The sequence below is a fragment of the Larus michahellis genome, chromosome 10, assembly GCF_964199755.1.
Source record: "Larus michahellis chromosome 10, bLarMic1.1, whole genome shotgun sequence".
Taxonomy (NCBI): Eukaryota; Metazoa; Chordata; class Aves; order Charadriiformes; family Laridae; genus Larus; species Larus michahellis.
The window spans coordinates 8238713-8253313 of NC_133905.1; the positions used below are offsets into that span (position 1 = coordinate 8238713).

Below are 14601 nucleotides of genomic sequence, written 5' to 3' on the forward strand. Positions count from 1 at the left end.
AAGTGCTACCATAACACAAATAATTAATAAGTCTATCTCCCTGGCTGTGTCCTCATCTTTTTAGTGAGCATGGCCATAATTAGCTTTCACCTGATTCTGAATTTATAGCATGTTCAATTGCCTTTTTCATTCTGCTTGTGTTTTCTTTGCTTCCTTATTTTATTGGCCCTGGTTTTATTCCACAGGCCTGTATCTACAGATAAAAAAAAAAAGCTAGATAATCATCTCCAGCAGTGCAGATATAAAGATTGCAACAGCCAAAAACATTGATGCATTATTGGTTTTGTACAAGTGGCTGTTTTTTTCCAGGGTCTGGGAGGATTTGAAGTACGTTGGGAAGTGGCACAGAAGATGTACGGCAGCTGCTAGCAGTTGAGAGGAAGGAAAGAACGCCTGGTTATTTCAGAATTAAGTATTTTGAACCAAGAAGGAAATGGAGAACATTCAGGCAAGGTTTCTGCCAAGGTTTTATTGTTACCTTTTTTTGTGTGTTTAGAAGCAGGTATGGCTGCAGATTTCAGGGAACGTGAATGAAAGGGCGTGAAAAGAGAAAGAGAAAGGCAAGAGGTGTGGAGGAGCATGGTAAGAGGGAGGATGTAGGGGAAACAGGACGACTTAAGCTGTCCAGATGAAGTGTGTCAAGAGCTAGTGAGATAAGGAGTACTTTTTTAGTTCAATTTCCTAAAAATGTTCATGTTTAGGTGTTGCTTGTTATGATTAAGTGGGGGAAAGGAGAGCGATGCCATCTCTGGGGATAGAGTTTAAGAGGAGTGGCGGAAAAGAAGAGGAAAGGGAGGTTTTAATTTTAAAAATGTTTCTTGCGCAAAATGTTCCCTGTGAATTCCCAGAGCTCAGCAAAGCAAAGGTTCATTTATAGCCCATCATTTTAATTATTAGAAAAGAAATTATTTTTACCATGCGGGCTGATAGTTTAGCCAGGAGCAAATTCTTCTTCCAGCCTTTTGCACAAGAGGCGGGTGCCGAGGTCAGAGCCAGCTCCAGTGGAATTTTCCATCCAAAACTGGTTTGAGATGAGCTGATGGGTCCCACGTTTGGATCTCACCTGCGCAGGATGCCACACAGAGCTCTGGTATGGAGGGCTCAAGCCATCCTCCATCCTAAACATGTCATGGAGAGGCTGCGTCTGAAGCAAGAAGGGGATATCTGCAATGGTCGGGTTAATGAAGGACACCCCTAACGGGCCTCAGTGGCCAGGGCTGGGTGGTCTGGAGGCTGGAAGGCTTTGCAGACATACTGCCTAGAAAACCGGCTGCGCTTTTCCAAAAGCAAAGCCTTGGTTCCCAACGGCCCTGCTCGTACAGGCGTTGTGGGACTCAAAAAAAGGAAAAAAATGGACAGACATCATCTGAAAGAGTGCTGCTGGGTGTGTGAGAACGGATTGGAGGCCCCATTGCTTAGCAATTTGAAAGCACTCTCAAATCCCCACGGGAAAAAGCTGTTGCACCGGATTATTAATCCCCAGGGTTTTGTGGATTCCTTTCCCAAGCTAAATAGTTTCCACCCATTTCCCTAAATCTGCTTGAGAAAGGAGGCAGAGCCGAATGCAGGCATGGATGCGTGTGGGGCGGGCGGGCAGAGAGGCAGCAGATGACACCAAATAGCAGCACACAGCAGCACAGGGAGCTGAGAGGAAGCTACTAATGGCCTCTGATGAGCATGGACGTGATAATAATGAGGTTAATGCCCTTTCATTCACCCAGAAACATCTTGGCGAACATATAATCCCTGCTAGTCAATGGGCAATCATTAGGTCATAAATAATACAGTGTGATTGAAGGACAGGAGCCTTTCCTGTAGTAATAATTTTCAGTGAGTGCTGACCCAGGGAGGGTTTTGTTGCAGCCCCCATGCTGTGCCACGCTGCAGGGACGGAGCTGTCAGAGCATTTTCTGGTCAGAGGAGCACTCCCACCTCTTGTTTCTGCTGTGAGCATCTGTCAACAGAGCAGGAAAATGCTCCACCGGAGCCTAGGTCTACCAGGTACTGCTGGGAGAGGGGAGCTGGAGCTAATGGAAGGAAGAAAGACACAAATTAGATAACAAAGCAATTACAGCAGTCATCAGATGGTGCTACCGGGGGCCTTGACCTGCCAAATGGTGCCTGGTGGTGATGTTGGGAGAGCTGGGGATGGGGCTGGGATCCAGGGCTGGGAGAGGTGACTGTCCCAGCCCCAGCCTGGGGCAGACGGTGTGTGCATTGTGTACAACACGGCTTTTGCAAGCTGGGTTTGTGGTCCCCTGCCATCAATGCTGTGCAGGAGGAGGTATGGTGTGGTCTTGGTTGTCATTGAGCCCCTGAGGCTGAATCGACCATCAGGGGTTTAGCGACATTAAGTTTGGGAGCACTTTCTCTTCTCAGAGGGCTTCCCATGTGTGGGTGTCTCTCAGCCGTAATTTAAATCCCTGTGTTTATTAGAGGGAGTAAATCCTACTTAGTAATAACTTGGATCATGCTCTGTATGCATTTATGTTGGATCATGGGCCATTTTAAACCCAGATGCTTTTAAACCCACCAAGTGAGCAAGGAAATGAGCAACCGTCCAACCTTTTTTATTTTTTAATTAAATGTTTACACTTGTTACACAATAAATCCCATATAATCAGCCTGTAAAGCCTGCACAAAACCTGTGTTTCCAAGAGGGAGCAGGAACAGAATTACATTTATGCATGAATCTGAGTGTTTGCTGGGTTGTTGAACCTTACCTGTTAATAAAATAAGAATTAACATCACCTGTTAGAAAACCTCTCCTTTACCTGACCGTGGCTTTCCTTGCTTTTTGCCTGTGGTCGGTCACAGGTGATTGATGCCAGAGCAGCTCATGAGATGACATGGGCGTGCAGGGGGATGGCTGGCATAGATGGGGACTGGGCCTGGGGGTGGCCGCTCTCCTGGGCTGGCACTTGCGATGCTCTGGGCACTGTCGCAATGTGGATCTCGGTAGAGACCACCACGGTTGTCTTTTGTACCAGCAGTCTAGGACTGGAGAAGTTTTCAGGCCCCAAAAGAAGCGCTTGTCTCTGCTGAAGTGATATATGTCACAACATGAGTTATTCAGGGATCATATGTACAAATCTAAACAAATCTGCCCAACTTGTGCTCCCGCCTCCTTAAAAGAAGAGGGTACAAATGCGGAGTTGTGGAGACTGCAGAGGAGGAGCTGTAGCTTCCAGACCTCTCCCCGGCTGCGACGGGGAAAAGGGCCGCGGGCTGTGAATGCAGCAGAAGTCCTGCTCTGGGATACATCCCAAATGAAGCGCTGTACACCCAGTCGTTACCCCAGGTGCTTGTACATCTGTCTGCAGCAAGTATCGATATATTTTGTTTCATGGAAGACTCGATGCCAATCTGTTAGTGTCCACTAATTGCAGAAAGCAATTTATACAATAAATAAAAAACCCCAAACCTCAGGTCCTTGTAAATATCTTCAATTATCTCGAACCTTTGCCAAATGGTTAGAGGGCCTGGAAGAATTTAGCGTCTCTGCCCCACTTGTGTAAGTAGCTTTGTCTTCTGACAACTTTTCATTTCACGGTGTCCAAGAAGAGATGCTCTAAATATGTCTTTATTTTCTGCTTGTTAACTCTTCCATGCATGCTGCCAACCTTAGCATTAGCTTTCAACTTTATGGCTGACCCATTAAATACTGGATGAAACACATCTCATCAGCTTGCATTACATTTTGAACTTAATAAATAGGAAAGGCATTACACAGATTCTGTCTGGCCATCTGGAGGAACAATGTTCTTTACCTCAACGAATGGCTATCTAATCCTCTCATGTACAGTTGGGTTTTATTCTATTAAAATATAATGAGAAAAGACTACATACCGTTATGTGGTGGAGCTAAATGGGATTTTTAGAATAATCAATGAAAGATGAATAAAAAAGATAAACATTTTCTTCAAAGAAAAAGAGAGAAAATTGTCTCCTTGGGATTAAAGTATTGTAGAACCAAATTATTATAACATGATCTTTACTCACTAAAACTACCCCAATTTCATTTCCATAAATCTTTCCATTAAGAATCAAATTAAGTATTTATTATTTTTTTTTCATTTTAAAAATGCGAAGCGTTAAATGAAATGCTGTGCTTTAAACAGAGGATGCTGCAGGGGTCCTGCCCACCATGGGTCAGGTCTTTCCGTCCAGCCGGTGGCATCGAGGGCGGCTCTGTACGGGGTGCCCTAAAATGCCAAGCAGAGGTTTGGGGCCAAGTGGGGAGGTCTTGGAGCAGGGTGGTCTCCTCCAGGTGGGTGACAGTGGCTGGGGACATGGTGGCTCACGCTGTGTGGGTCCCGCTGGCCTCGGGGGCTGGAGGACGTGGTGTTTTCCAGCAATAGCCACCCTCGCCACATGGCATGCGTAAGAAAGGGCCTCATTCGCGTAGCTCAGCGTAAAGCCATACAGAACTGTTGATGTAAAGATTTTCCTCCAACACAACTGTAGTTGCATTGCCATATTCCCCTTTCGGAAGACGCTGGAAACGTTGAGACTGATAGCCAAGTGAAAGCTATGAGGTGCTTTCTTTGAGGTCTGGACAGGGTGTACGTCCTCAGCTCCAGCATGGTGACACCAAAAGCTCATTCCCAGCTGCCACCACATCCTGGAGGTGCGCATGGTCTGCAAGTGCCTCCCGATGTGTGACACTCGCTTGAGTGGTCCTTCAGCGGTGTGCTAAACCTGAGGCACTGCCGGGGTCGATGTTTGGGTAGACATACAACGATCCCCAGGTGGGGCACATGTGGTTCTTCAAGCCCCAAACTCCGAGATCTTCCCTTATCCCTGGGCTTTCCCCTCCATGCAGACCAGATCTGGGCAGGCACGGCCTCATTCTTTGCAATGCTGCTGTTTATTTTTAAGGGGGCACACTAAATCCCAGCAATTAGTGGACAATTTCTTTAGGGTTTATTTCTCAGCAGGAGCAGAATATATTTCAGCTTTCTCCCCGTGTAGCTGTTGGAGGAATATGACTCCTGCTAGTCATCGCCTACTCCCCCGGCACTGCGTCGGCTGCCATGCTATCCACCTCCAATTCATCAACCAGTCAAGTTGATATAATTAGGAATCCCAAAGTCAATAATCTGATAATCTCCAGTGCACAAAGGCTTGTATGTAGGAGAAGTGATTCCAGGAAGTCTGCAGCTCAGATCCGCGCAGGAAAAATGCCAGATTTTAAAAAAGAAACAGGCAGAGACCTGGAGGAGAGAGTGCTTCCTAATCCTTCACTGGTGACATATTTTGGGCCATCAGCTCTGCAGTAAATGTTTTCCCGTACAGTCATTTAGTGGCTTCGAACCTTCCCTTTACAGTCTTAATAATAATGTTCAATTACTGGTTCTGCTCTATAAATAAATAATCTCCGTTTAACGAGGCTCTGTGCTGGGTGAGCGATGCCGGCTGCGGGCGGACGTCTCCGGGGCCCTGGGACGTGGTGCTCCCTCCCCGCTCTCACGCGCGGCCTTGGCCATGGCGAGCGGCAGAAAGCGTAAAGCAATATGACATTTGGCAAACGTTTTGCAGTCTCTTTATTATGGCGATCCAGAGAAAGGGAAGCCTTACATCCAGAAACGATGCCAGAAAAAGATGTCTTTTGTAAAACACTTTGAATGTGTAAAATGACTAATAAAAGAGTAGGTGTTTCAAATATTTCGGGTTGCTCTTTGAAAGCGTCAGGAGTTCCCCTCGGCTTTCCAGTGTTAGGGCAGGAGTGGGGGGGCTGAGAGGGACCTCTCTGGGAAAGCATCCAGCAGGTTCATTCCCATTTTCCTCCCTCAACCCCAAGTGAAAGCATTGAGGACCAACCCACGTATTGAGCTATGTGTCCCGCACAGCCTGTTGTTGGCCACCACAGCTCCAGGCAAGACCGACACGGTTTCTTTTTAAGACCTCGCCACCCTGGAGGAGTCACCGAGATCCCCCCTCAGGCAGAGCGGGGATCTCCCCTTTGCACCGGCGTGGATTTTGGGGTGCGTCCCCAGGGTGGCTCCATCTCGTCTGCCAGCGAGCTGCCAAAGGCTGCTGCACGGGGCAGACGTGCTCCTGGAAAAACCAAGTGGTTTATATAAAATTTCATCAATTTTAAATGACAGTGTTATCTTCCTAACGGGATGTTTTAGCTGTAACATGCTCTACATAACCCTTTTAACTCGCCTTGTCAGGAACCATTCTGCCTTCTTCTGGTGCACACAGCGAGCCTGTCGCTCAGCAGGCATTGAGGGGAATTGTCGGAAAGCCAAATGCGGAGAAGCGATGGGAAATCATCCCGTTTTTCCTTTCCACGGCGGGATGACTGATGTCTGGGGTCGCGTGCTGAGGCGCTGCCAACTGTCTAATGCACAGGTGGGACTTCAGCTCCCCCAGGGCATCGCACACCCCCAGCCCCCGGGCACCGAGGACGGCTGGGCTAGGAAACGAACGGACCAGCCTTGAGTTTGGAGTCTGGATAACCAACAGCCCCTGAATACTGAATTAGAGGGTCCAGTGCCATTGCGTTGAAGCATCAGAAGAAGGAGGGCTCCCAGCTGATGCCCTAAATCAGCTGATGAACCTTTGCCTGCCCTGAGCTGGTGTGAGGAGCGTGTGCTCTGCTGGAAATGATATTGCTATTTTTTTCTCAGGGTGCTAAGGAGCCAACTGATCTTTAAAACATGCTAATCTGATCTGACAGTGAAGGCTGCTTATTATTGCACAGTACCATAATAAATATAATTTCTGTTGGAGTATGCGATTTACCTGATTTCGTAGAATCATAGAGTCACAGAATGGTTTGTGTTGGAAGGGACATTAAAGATCCTCTAGTTCCACCCCCCTGCCCTGGGCAGGGACACCTCCCACCAGACCAGGTTGCTCAGAGCCCATCCAGCCTGGCCTTGAACACCTCCAGGGATGGGGCAGCCACAGCTTCTCTGGGCAACCTGGGCCAGTGCTTCCTTACAAAAATATACCAATAGCGCAGGCCAAGGCTGCAAAGACATGGAGGGAATATCCCATAACAGGAGCAGGGGATGGGGAATATCCCATAACAGGAGCAGAAAGGCCTTGCAAGCTTCAGAGATGTGCTGCCTTGTTAGAGATGTGTCTGAAACCGTGTGGACGAAGGGTGATCTTCCAACCAGGCTGGACTGGACACGGGAGATGTGCATTGCTCTGGTCTGTGACACAGAGCTCAGATCGTGTCCTTTCCTCCCCCTCCCCTATTTGGGGAGACCTCCCCTATTTGGTCTATAGTCCAAATTGCTTTGGTAAGGCACATCGTTGGTAATTGCTTCGATAGCGCACATCAAACGAGCAGGATGCTTGCTTGGGGTGTTATCCCACATCCACTGTGGATCCAGGCTGGGAACAGGCACATTCCGTTTCCCTTCAAGGGTCCAGGTGGGTGCAAAGGCACCAACCTCCCTGCTGCATCGTCATCGGGCCATCACAGGGCAGCATCCCCTGTTGCAGGAGGGACGGGGTGGGCAGGGGATGGCTGGGCTTTGCTCTGCACGGCCACGGCAGCCAAGATTTGTTGCCTGAGGGGCACCGTGTTTCTCCCGGCTGCTGTTCCTCCAGGGAAGGAGGCAGCCGCCATGCGATAACCAGAGGTAACTGTGTGCTGGGAAGATTTATCTCCTATGAAGGGGAAAAGCGATATGCATGCACACTGCAGATGGGACTAGCGCTGAGTGTGGATTTATAGGCGAAGAGTAAATAGGAACATAGGGAAACGCTTTCCCTTTCTCCATAAACTTTTCAATTTCAGAGAGGCCAGATTCAATAAAATTATCTCGCAGATGGAGCTTTTATTGAATCTGGCCCGTAAAGCTCCCATTATGGGGTTTACAACTGCCATTTACACAAATCCTGCTATAATAAAATACAGTGGTGTTTACAGCATTCCTGCAACTGCCACAGAATTACAGTGTGCACAAAAGCTGACGAGTAAATCTTGGCTTAATACACCAGGCGCTCCGCTGACAACATAAAGCAGCAAAACTTGGGGAAAGAACGCAGAGGTGGGAGAGCGTTGCTTGGGCGAGAGGAGAATTACGCCTGCTGCTTGGCCAGGGTACCCCAGGGAAATACCATTGCTTTACAGCCCTCGCTCTGCCCTCCTGCAATGCGAAATGTAAATATGCTTCCAAAAGGTGCTGCGTGGCCCCGGCACACAGCTGTGGTGTTACTGGCAGCTGGGCCATCCCAGCCGTTAGCAGCATCTGATGCAGCCGCGGCAGAGAGCCAAGCTGGGGTTGGCTGAGGCCCTGCTGAAGTTGGGTATAAAAATCTCCAGCTGGGTGCTCTTCCCTTCCCCACCTGCCCTGTGGGTGCTGCCTGGGTGCTCGGAGCAGAGTCTGTGCCGAGCGAGGGTGGGTGCTGGTGGGTTGTGGCTGGAGAGGATGGTGGCTGAAGGGTTTGCTGAAGCCTTCAGAGTGAAAGCGTCTGAGAAGCCTCTGGTTAAGAGCTAAACGTGGCGTGGGGAAAAAGGTGAGTAAAGGCTAGAAATAAGCTGGCTGAGGCTTCAGGTGCCTGAGTCTGCTGTCAAAGATGCTCTCGACAGGGGAGAGGAAAAACTAGGATCTCTGTGTCCAGTTCTGGGCTCCCTGGCTCAAGAGGGACAGGGAAGCCCTGGAGAGCGCACAGCAAAGGGCTTACCAAGATGATGAGGGGACTGGAACACCTCTCTTATGAAGAAAGGCTGAGGGATTTGGGTCTCTTCAGTCTGGAAAAAAGACGACTGAGGGGGGACCTTATCAACGCTTAAAAATGCTTAAAGGGTGGGTGCCAGGAGGATGGGGCCAGGCTCTTGTCAGTGGTGCCCAGCGACAGGACAAGAGGTAACGGGCACAAACTTGAGCATAGGAAGTTCCACCTAAACATGAGGAGGAGCTTCTTTACCCTGAGGGTGGCAGAGCCCTGGCACAGGCTGCCCAGAGAGGTGGTGGAGTCTCCAACTCTGGAGACATTCCAAACCCGCCTGGACGCGTTCCTGTGCCACCTGCTCTGGGTGACCCTGCTCTGGCAGGGGGTTGGACTAGATGATCTCCAGAGGCCCCTTCCAACCCCTGCCATTCTGTGATTCTGTGGAGGAGATCCTTTTGGAGAAGGAATAGCCTGAGCTGTGTTTTAGGGCATGACTCCATTGCCTTGGTGAATAAACGTGGTGGCAGACATTTATGGTGGTTTCCAGTACTTGATTAAAGGAGATGCATTTCACCTGCGTGTCTTTCCTCTGCTTGTCCCCATGCTGAGGGCTGTAGCTGAGAGGTGATGGCTCTTCCTTGATGGCACGTCTCGCACCACAGCCCTTCAGTTCCTTCTTTATATATCACTGCATTAATCTTTGTGCCTCCTTATGTATCTGCAAAACACTTGCATTTGCAACTCCATTAATTAGGCCAGAAAGCAGGTCAGCACTAATGTCTCCTGTTCTCTGTAATTTGTTGTTGTCTGACATTGCCTCACAAATTAAACTGAGATGATTAATACTAATTTTCAGTGCTGTGCTACATGTAAGGGCAGAAGCTTCTTGTATTTACAGAGGAAGTGTCTCATTTAGGATGAAGGGGCACTGTTCAAATTGTAGTAGGAACATTTATTTCATGGCACATATTTAATAAGTCGATTCACAGTCAAGTTCAACTTTCCTTTTTTTCTGTGAGCTCAGCATGCAGAATTGATTCAAAGTTTTTTTTATCAACATTAGGCGCCTAAATACCTTTGTAAAACCTATCCCCAATGGTATGCCCTGGTGGCGTTGGAATAGAGTAGCAGGGTGGGACCTCGTGTTGTTCTCTGTGCTCCACCGTGCTCGGCACATCGCCTCGCAGCCTGGGAGCATCTCCCAGCCCCAGTGCTCGGGAGTCGCCCCTGTCCTCTGGGGGTGTCTGGGGAAAAGATGCAGAGGCAAAGCTGAAGTCCGAGGAGGCTGCTGAAACGGCCGGCCTCGCTCATGCTCTGAATTGGGAGAAATCAGATTAATGGTGTATTTCGCAGAGCCTTGTGCAGCGAGGATAGGTCTATTTTTTTCTATTTATATGTTTCCATATTCCTTTTAGTGAATCATTCAGGCCTTTATTTTGCCATTACATTTGCCTTCTGTGTAATTTTTCAATGTCCAAGTACACATTTTCTTTTCCAGATGCGTGCGCTGTTTGTTTCCTCCGTGTTGCTGGCTTTTAGCTTATTTAATTGTATGTGACTGGGATCAGGGGTTTGCGTCTCGTTTCCCGTATCTGCCCTGCTGTAGATCTCCGAGTAGCTGTGTTAAAGCTGATGGAGTTACTTCAGCTCCGGAGTGGTACAATCAACAAAATGTAGCCTGTCCTTTAATTTACGTTACAACTGCAGAAGTAAGCTGTCCCCACTTATGCTCAGGGTCTTCCCAGGAAGTCTACGTCAATGATGTTTTAAGACACCCACTCCCGTGTCCAATTCCTCTGTCTGAACCCCTGATATAAATATAAATACTGATGTGTCTCTGGCCTGCACGCTCCTTCCTGCACCTTTTTCTCCTGGAAGATTAAGGTGCAATATGGGTTCCCATCAGAACCGCCCAAGCTCTTTGTTCCTGCCTGGTTTGTCTGAGCTTATCCTAAGTCTTGATTTATTTTTTTTTTCCTGTTTTGCTGAGTGCGAGTTTACTGCACCTCTATGTCCCTCTTAGGTTATGGTATTAATTTAGAAAAAAGTAATAAAAAATTATTGTGGTTTTTTTTCCAAGTCATACATGAAATGGAAGAGGGGCAGCACAATTTTGTGTTTTGCCAGGTAATGGGATGGCGGCCATGTGAACTGTTTTGGTCTAGTATTGCTGCTCCCGGTTGCTCCTTTTAAATACTTCTATCAGTGTTTTATTTGGGTTAAGCCTGACTCATTATGCTCAGTCAATATTCATCCTTCTCTTCTTGTCCGAGCTTGCCTGTCGGTGGGATGATTTGAATAGCTGCCTGGGTTCTGAATCCCAAAAGGGGGTTCGAGACAGGAGGGGGAGGGCTGAGATGCCTGGCACAGACGAATGGTGATGTTTCTGTCTCTGCGTGGCAACCGAGCTTCAAGTTTTGTGGTTCTTTATGTCGGCTTTTGGGAAGGGTGTAATGTCTGGCAATGCTTTGAGTGCAGGGAGTGATGGATAACCTGACCCGATGGGGCCAGCGCTGCAGCGGGAGCCGCTGCGTGGATCTGCTTGTGGTGGTTGCTGAAACGAAACGAAATAAAAATGTTGTTTGTTTTTGACAGCTTTTTGCAATCTTTGCATTTGCAACATGCGGTGGGTACTCTGGAGGACTGCGCCTCAGTGTGGACTGTGCAAACAAGTCAGAGAGTGACCTCAGCATTGACATAGCCTTTGCCTACCCCTTCAGGTAACCCGGGCTGGGCCGTGGCGGCGCGTCTGCAGGGAGGCAGGCGTTGGGGGCTGATGTGAAGCCCACTTTCGGTGGGGTTTTCCATCATTCGTAGCAACTTTTGATTAAGCACCGATCTGGGGCTGCTCAGTTCTCCTCACCGTGTTGTTTAGGCTCTGGGTGTGCAGAAATTGGCTGGACCCTGGTGTTGGTGGGACCGTGGGAACCACTGGGGAATGGGAACTCAGTGAAGGAGGAAAGAGCAATTACAGGTACCCAGAGTCCTGTAAAGGCCAGGACAGCTCAGGGGGCCACAGGGGGTGGAAAAGGCTAGGCAAGGAAAAAGAACAAAACCACATTGGCCCAAGTTAAAAAAAAAAAAAGGGGATAAAGTACCCATTGACTATGATGTAGCCATTAACTAAGCTGGAAACGAGGGAGGATTCCCAGCCATTGGAGTAGCAAGGACCTGGAAGAGCCACTCCATGGGGAAGGGGGAACAAAAGACAAAAGAAGTTTGAACTATAATTTTTAAATGCTTTTGAAAATTCTACTAATTGCCTGTATGCATCTCTCGGTGCCTGAATACTTTAAACCTTGGAACCTAGTGATTTAGGAAAACAGATTTTGTTGTTTAACTCCAAAAGCTGTACTGAGGCTAAAAAAAAAGTATATATATAAAAATACTCATGCCATTTAGGATCCTGCTTCAAATGAACATCCAGAGTCTTCTGTTTTTTAAAAATGTCAAGTCCGCTCTAGAAACCTTTCACTTCCATATGAGTAATTTCATAAAGGAATTGAGATGATTAAGAAAAGAATGCATAATCCGATCTCAAGCCCAGTACGCTATGACTCTAGAATTATTTTGCCTCCTTGGGAAATCGCATGCTGTTTTGCTCATGATTGCTATGCACAGACCAGAGGTAATAGCATCTACTTCCTTAACATGTTCTAAAATATAGCATCTTCCAAACAGTGGAAATTGAATTTGATTCCTTGAACTGTTGTTCTTCCTTGACACACATTTATTTCTCCAAAGAGGCACATTTCCTGGTATTACAAATGTTTATTTTTTTGTCTTGAACTTGTCTGCGTTTTCTTTCATTTCTGCTTAGTATGTGTGAGATTGATCCTGAAAATTGAGTTATGTGGATTTGTAATGTGATTCACTTCCAAATAGGTCATTTCGCCAGCATTCATTACAGAATACACCCTACAGTAAAGTGCTTTTAATTTGCATGATTATAAAATAGTACTTTATGTAAAAAGTTAATAAAATGGAGAGATGTCGCCAGCAAGTGTCTCCTGGTGTTTTACCAGGCAAGTCCACCATTGCTTTTAGAAAGGCGTGGCTGGATCTGCGATTTCCCACAGTCTTGCTTGTTAGAAAACTGGGAATATAGTGGCATTCCAGCATGTTGGAAAGATGATCCAAAACAGGGTTTATTTGCAGAGGGATCCAGCTGGGGCTGTAGCCGGCCCTTGACCTGCCTGTGTGGCTCCCAGCTGTGGCTGGGGGTGCTTAGGGCAGTGGGACACAGGAGGAGGAGCCTGCACCTGAAGGTTGGGTGGGTGGCATCTGCAGCAGGGTGGTTGGCCACAGGGTGGAAATACGCCTGTAATCTGCAGGTGGGAAGGGAGATGACACTAAGCCAGCTGGTGTTTTGGGAGAAGCATGAAAATACTCAGTTCTTGTGCAGTTTGGAACTTTGCATGCAAAGCTGACACGTGTACAGAGACTGTCCAAAGATGTGCAGACTGTGTGGGGTAGCAAATGTGTGCGTGGAAAATCTGGCCTGGTGCTACCCGTGGAACTTGGTGACATTTTACTCTTTAGTCTAAATATTCCTGTGAATTCCTCATGAGTTTGCTCTTTCTGCTTTTCTCCAGTGCTCTTTCCACAGAATGCAGTGGGGATGCTCTAAAACCAGAAGTGAGCTTACTTGGAAAAGGTAGTATCTGATACTTGAGCAGCTGATACCCTTGGAAAAAGCAGAAAGATACCCTCGGAAAAAGTTCAGGCTCCCTCATCAAGACTGTGGTCCTGAGGCTTGTCTGCCTGCGTGGCCATGTAGGTTTTTTGTAGGTAGGATGAGTTTCCCACCAGTTGTCTTGCATCCGAGTCTGAATAAGTCCATGCTCACATGGCATTTTCCTTTCAAATGACTTCAGCTTTCTGATTGCTGAGGGAGGTGTAGGTGGAAGGAGAGATGCTGCTGAGCATCTGACACCGCAGCGCTGCTGTGGCTGTCAGCAATGACACTGAAGTGGTCGAATACCTGAGTGCTGCTTTTTGAGCTGTGCCTTCCAGCATGACTTGAAATGTAGAAAGCCATTTCTGTGAGCCTGAGGTTTTGTTTTCCTCTCCCAGAAGCTGAACTGCTAGACCTTGGCTAGTTGATGAGTAAGTGTCAAGAGCTTTAAGCAAGTAAACAAAATTGTAAAGCTCAACAGGACAGCTTGGCAAAGGGAGAGGAGTTGGATGCTTTGGAAATGAGGTTGAAGGAGCCTGAAGGCTTTCCCGTTAAAGCAACATCAAAACGGTGTGGGAGTTTTCCAGACTGAAATGGGGGACATATCACTTGTGACCATGTGCTTCTGGGGCCCATCAGGTTAAATAAAGAAAGGGGGGATGCAGGAGAGGAAAAAACAGTGCTTGTGGGGTATGGGGATACGTGATCAAAACATATGGATTGCCAAGCTGATTTCAAACCAGTGAGTGATACTGCCCCAGGCCAGTCCTGGCTGTATTGAAGAAGGCGCATTGCACTCCACAGCAGGCAGCTCCAGATGCTCCTGCAAACCAAGGAGCATCTCCTCACCCTGAGATTTTTCTCAGCCCCGGCCTACAAGTTGCAAAAGTCTCCAGCAAACAATGGATTCAAGAGAAGTCATTAGTTCCAGCAGACAGGGAGTTTTGAAGGGTACAGTTAAAGATCAAGAAGAAATTAATGTTCTCTCATTTCTTCTGCCTGCTTCTACTTTTAAAGGATTTCTTTACCTCTTCGTGCTTTAAAGCACAAATCAGCCTTTTTTCTGGATACCTGTATATGTATTTCAAAAAATTTTACAAGTTTGAATACGGAAAAAACTTCTCTGTTCCCACACTAGCAGGTTTCCTCAGCATTAGGGTCGGTGCTTGCTACAGTATCTATTTCAAATTTGGCACACGTTGAGGTGTTCATCAGCTTGACCCTCACCCCAGTAATGATTCTTTGAGTGGGGGGAAAAAAATAATCAACATCTTGAAATT

General features: G+C 47.5%; 1 protein-coding gene across 2 annotated transcripts in view; it reads left to right on the top strand.

The window, feature by feature from the left end:
* The window catches only part of SYNPR (synaptoporin), a 110508-nt gene that overhangs the window by 69920 nt on the left and 25987 nt on the right, over nucleotides 1-14601 (top strand). For both annotated transcript variants that reach the window (XM_074602647.1, XM_074602646.1), the window contains one exon: nucleotides 11239-11363. In XM_074602647.1, coding sequence (XP_074458748.1) covers nucleotides 11239-11363 — 125 coding nt within the window. The remainder of the gene's footprint in view (nucleotides 1-11238; nucleotides 11364-14601) is intronic.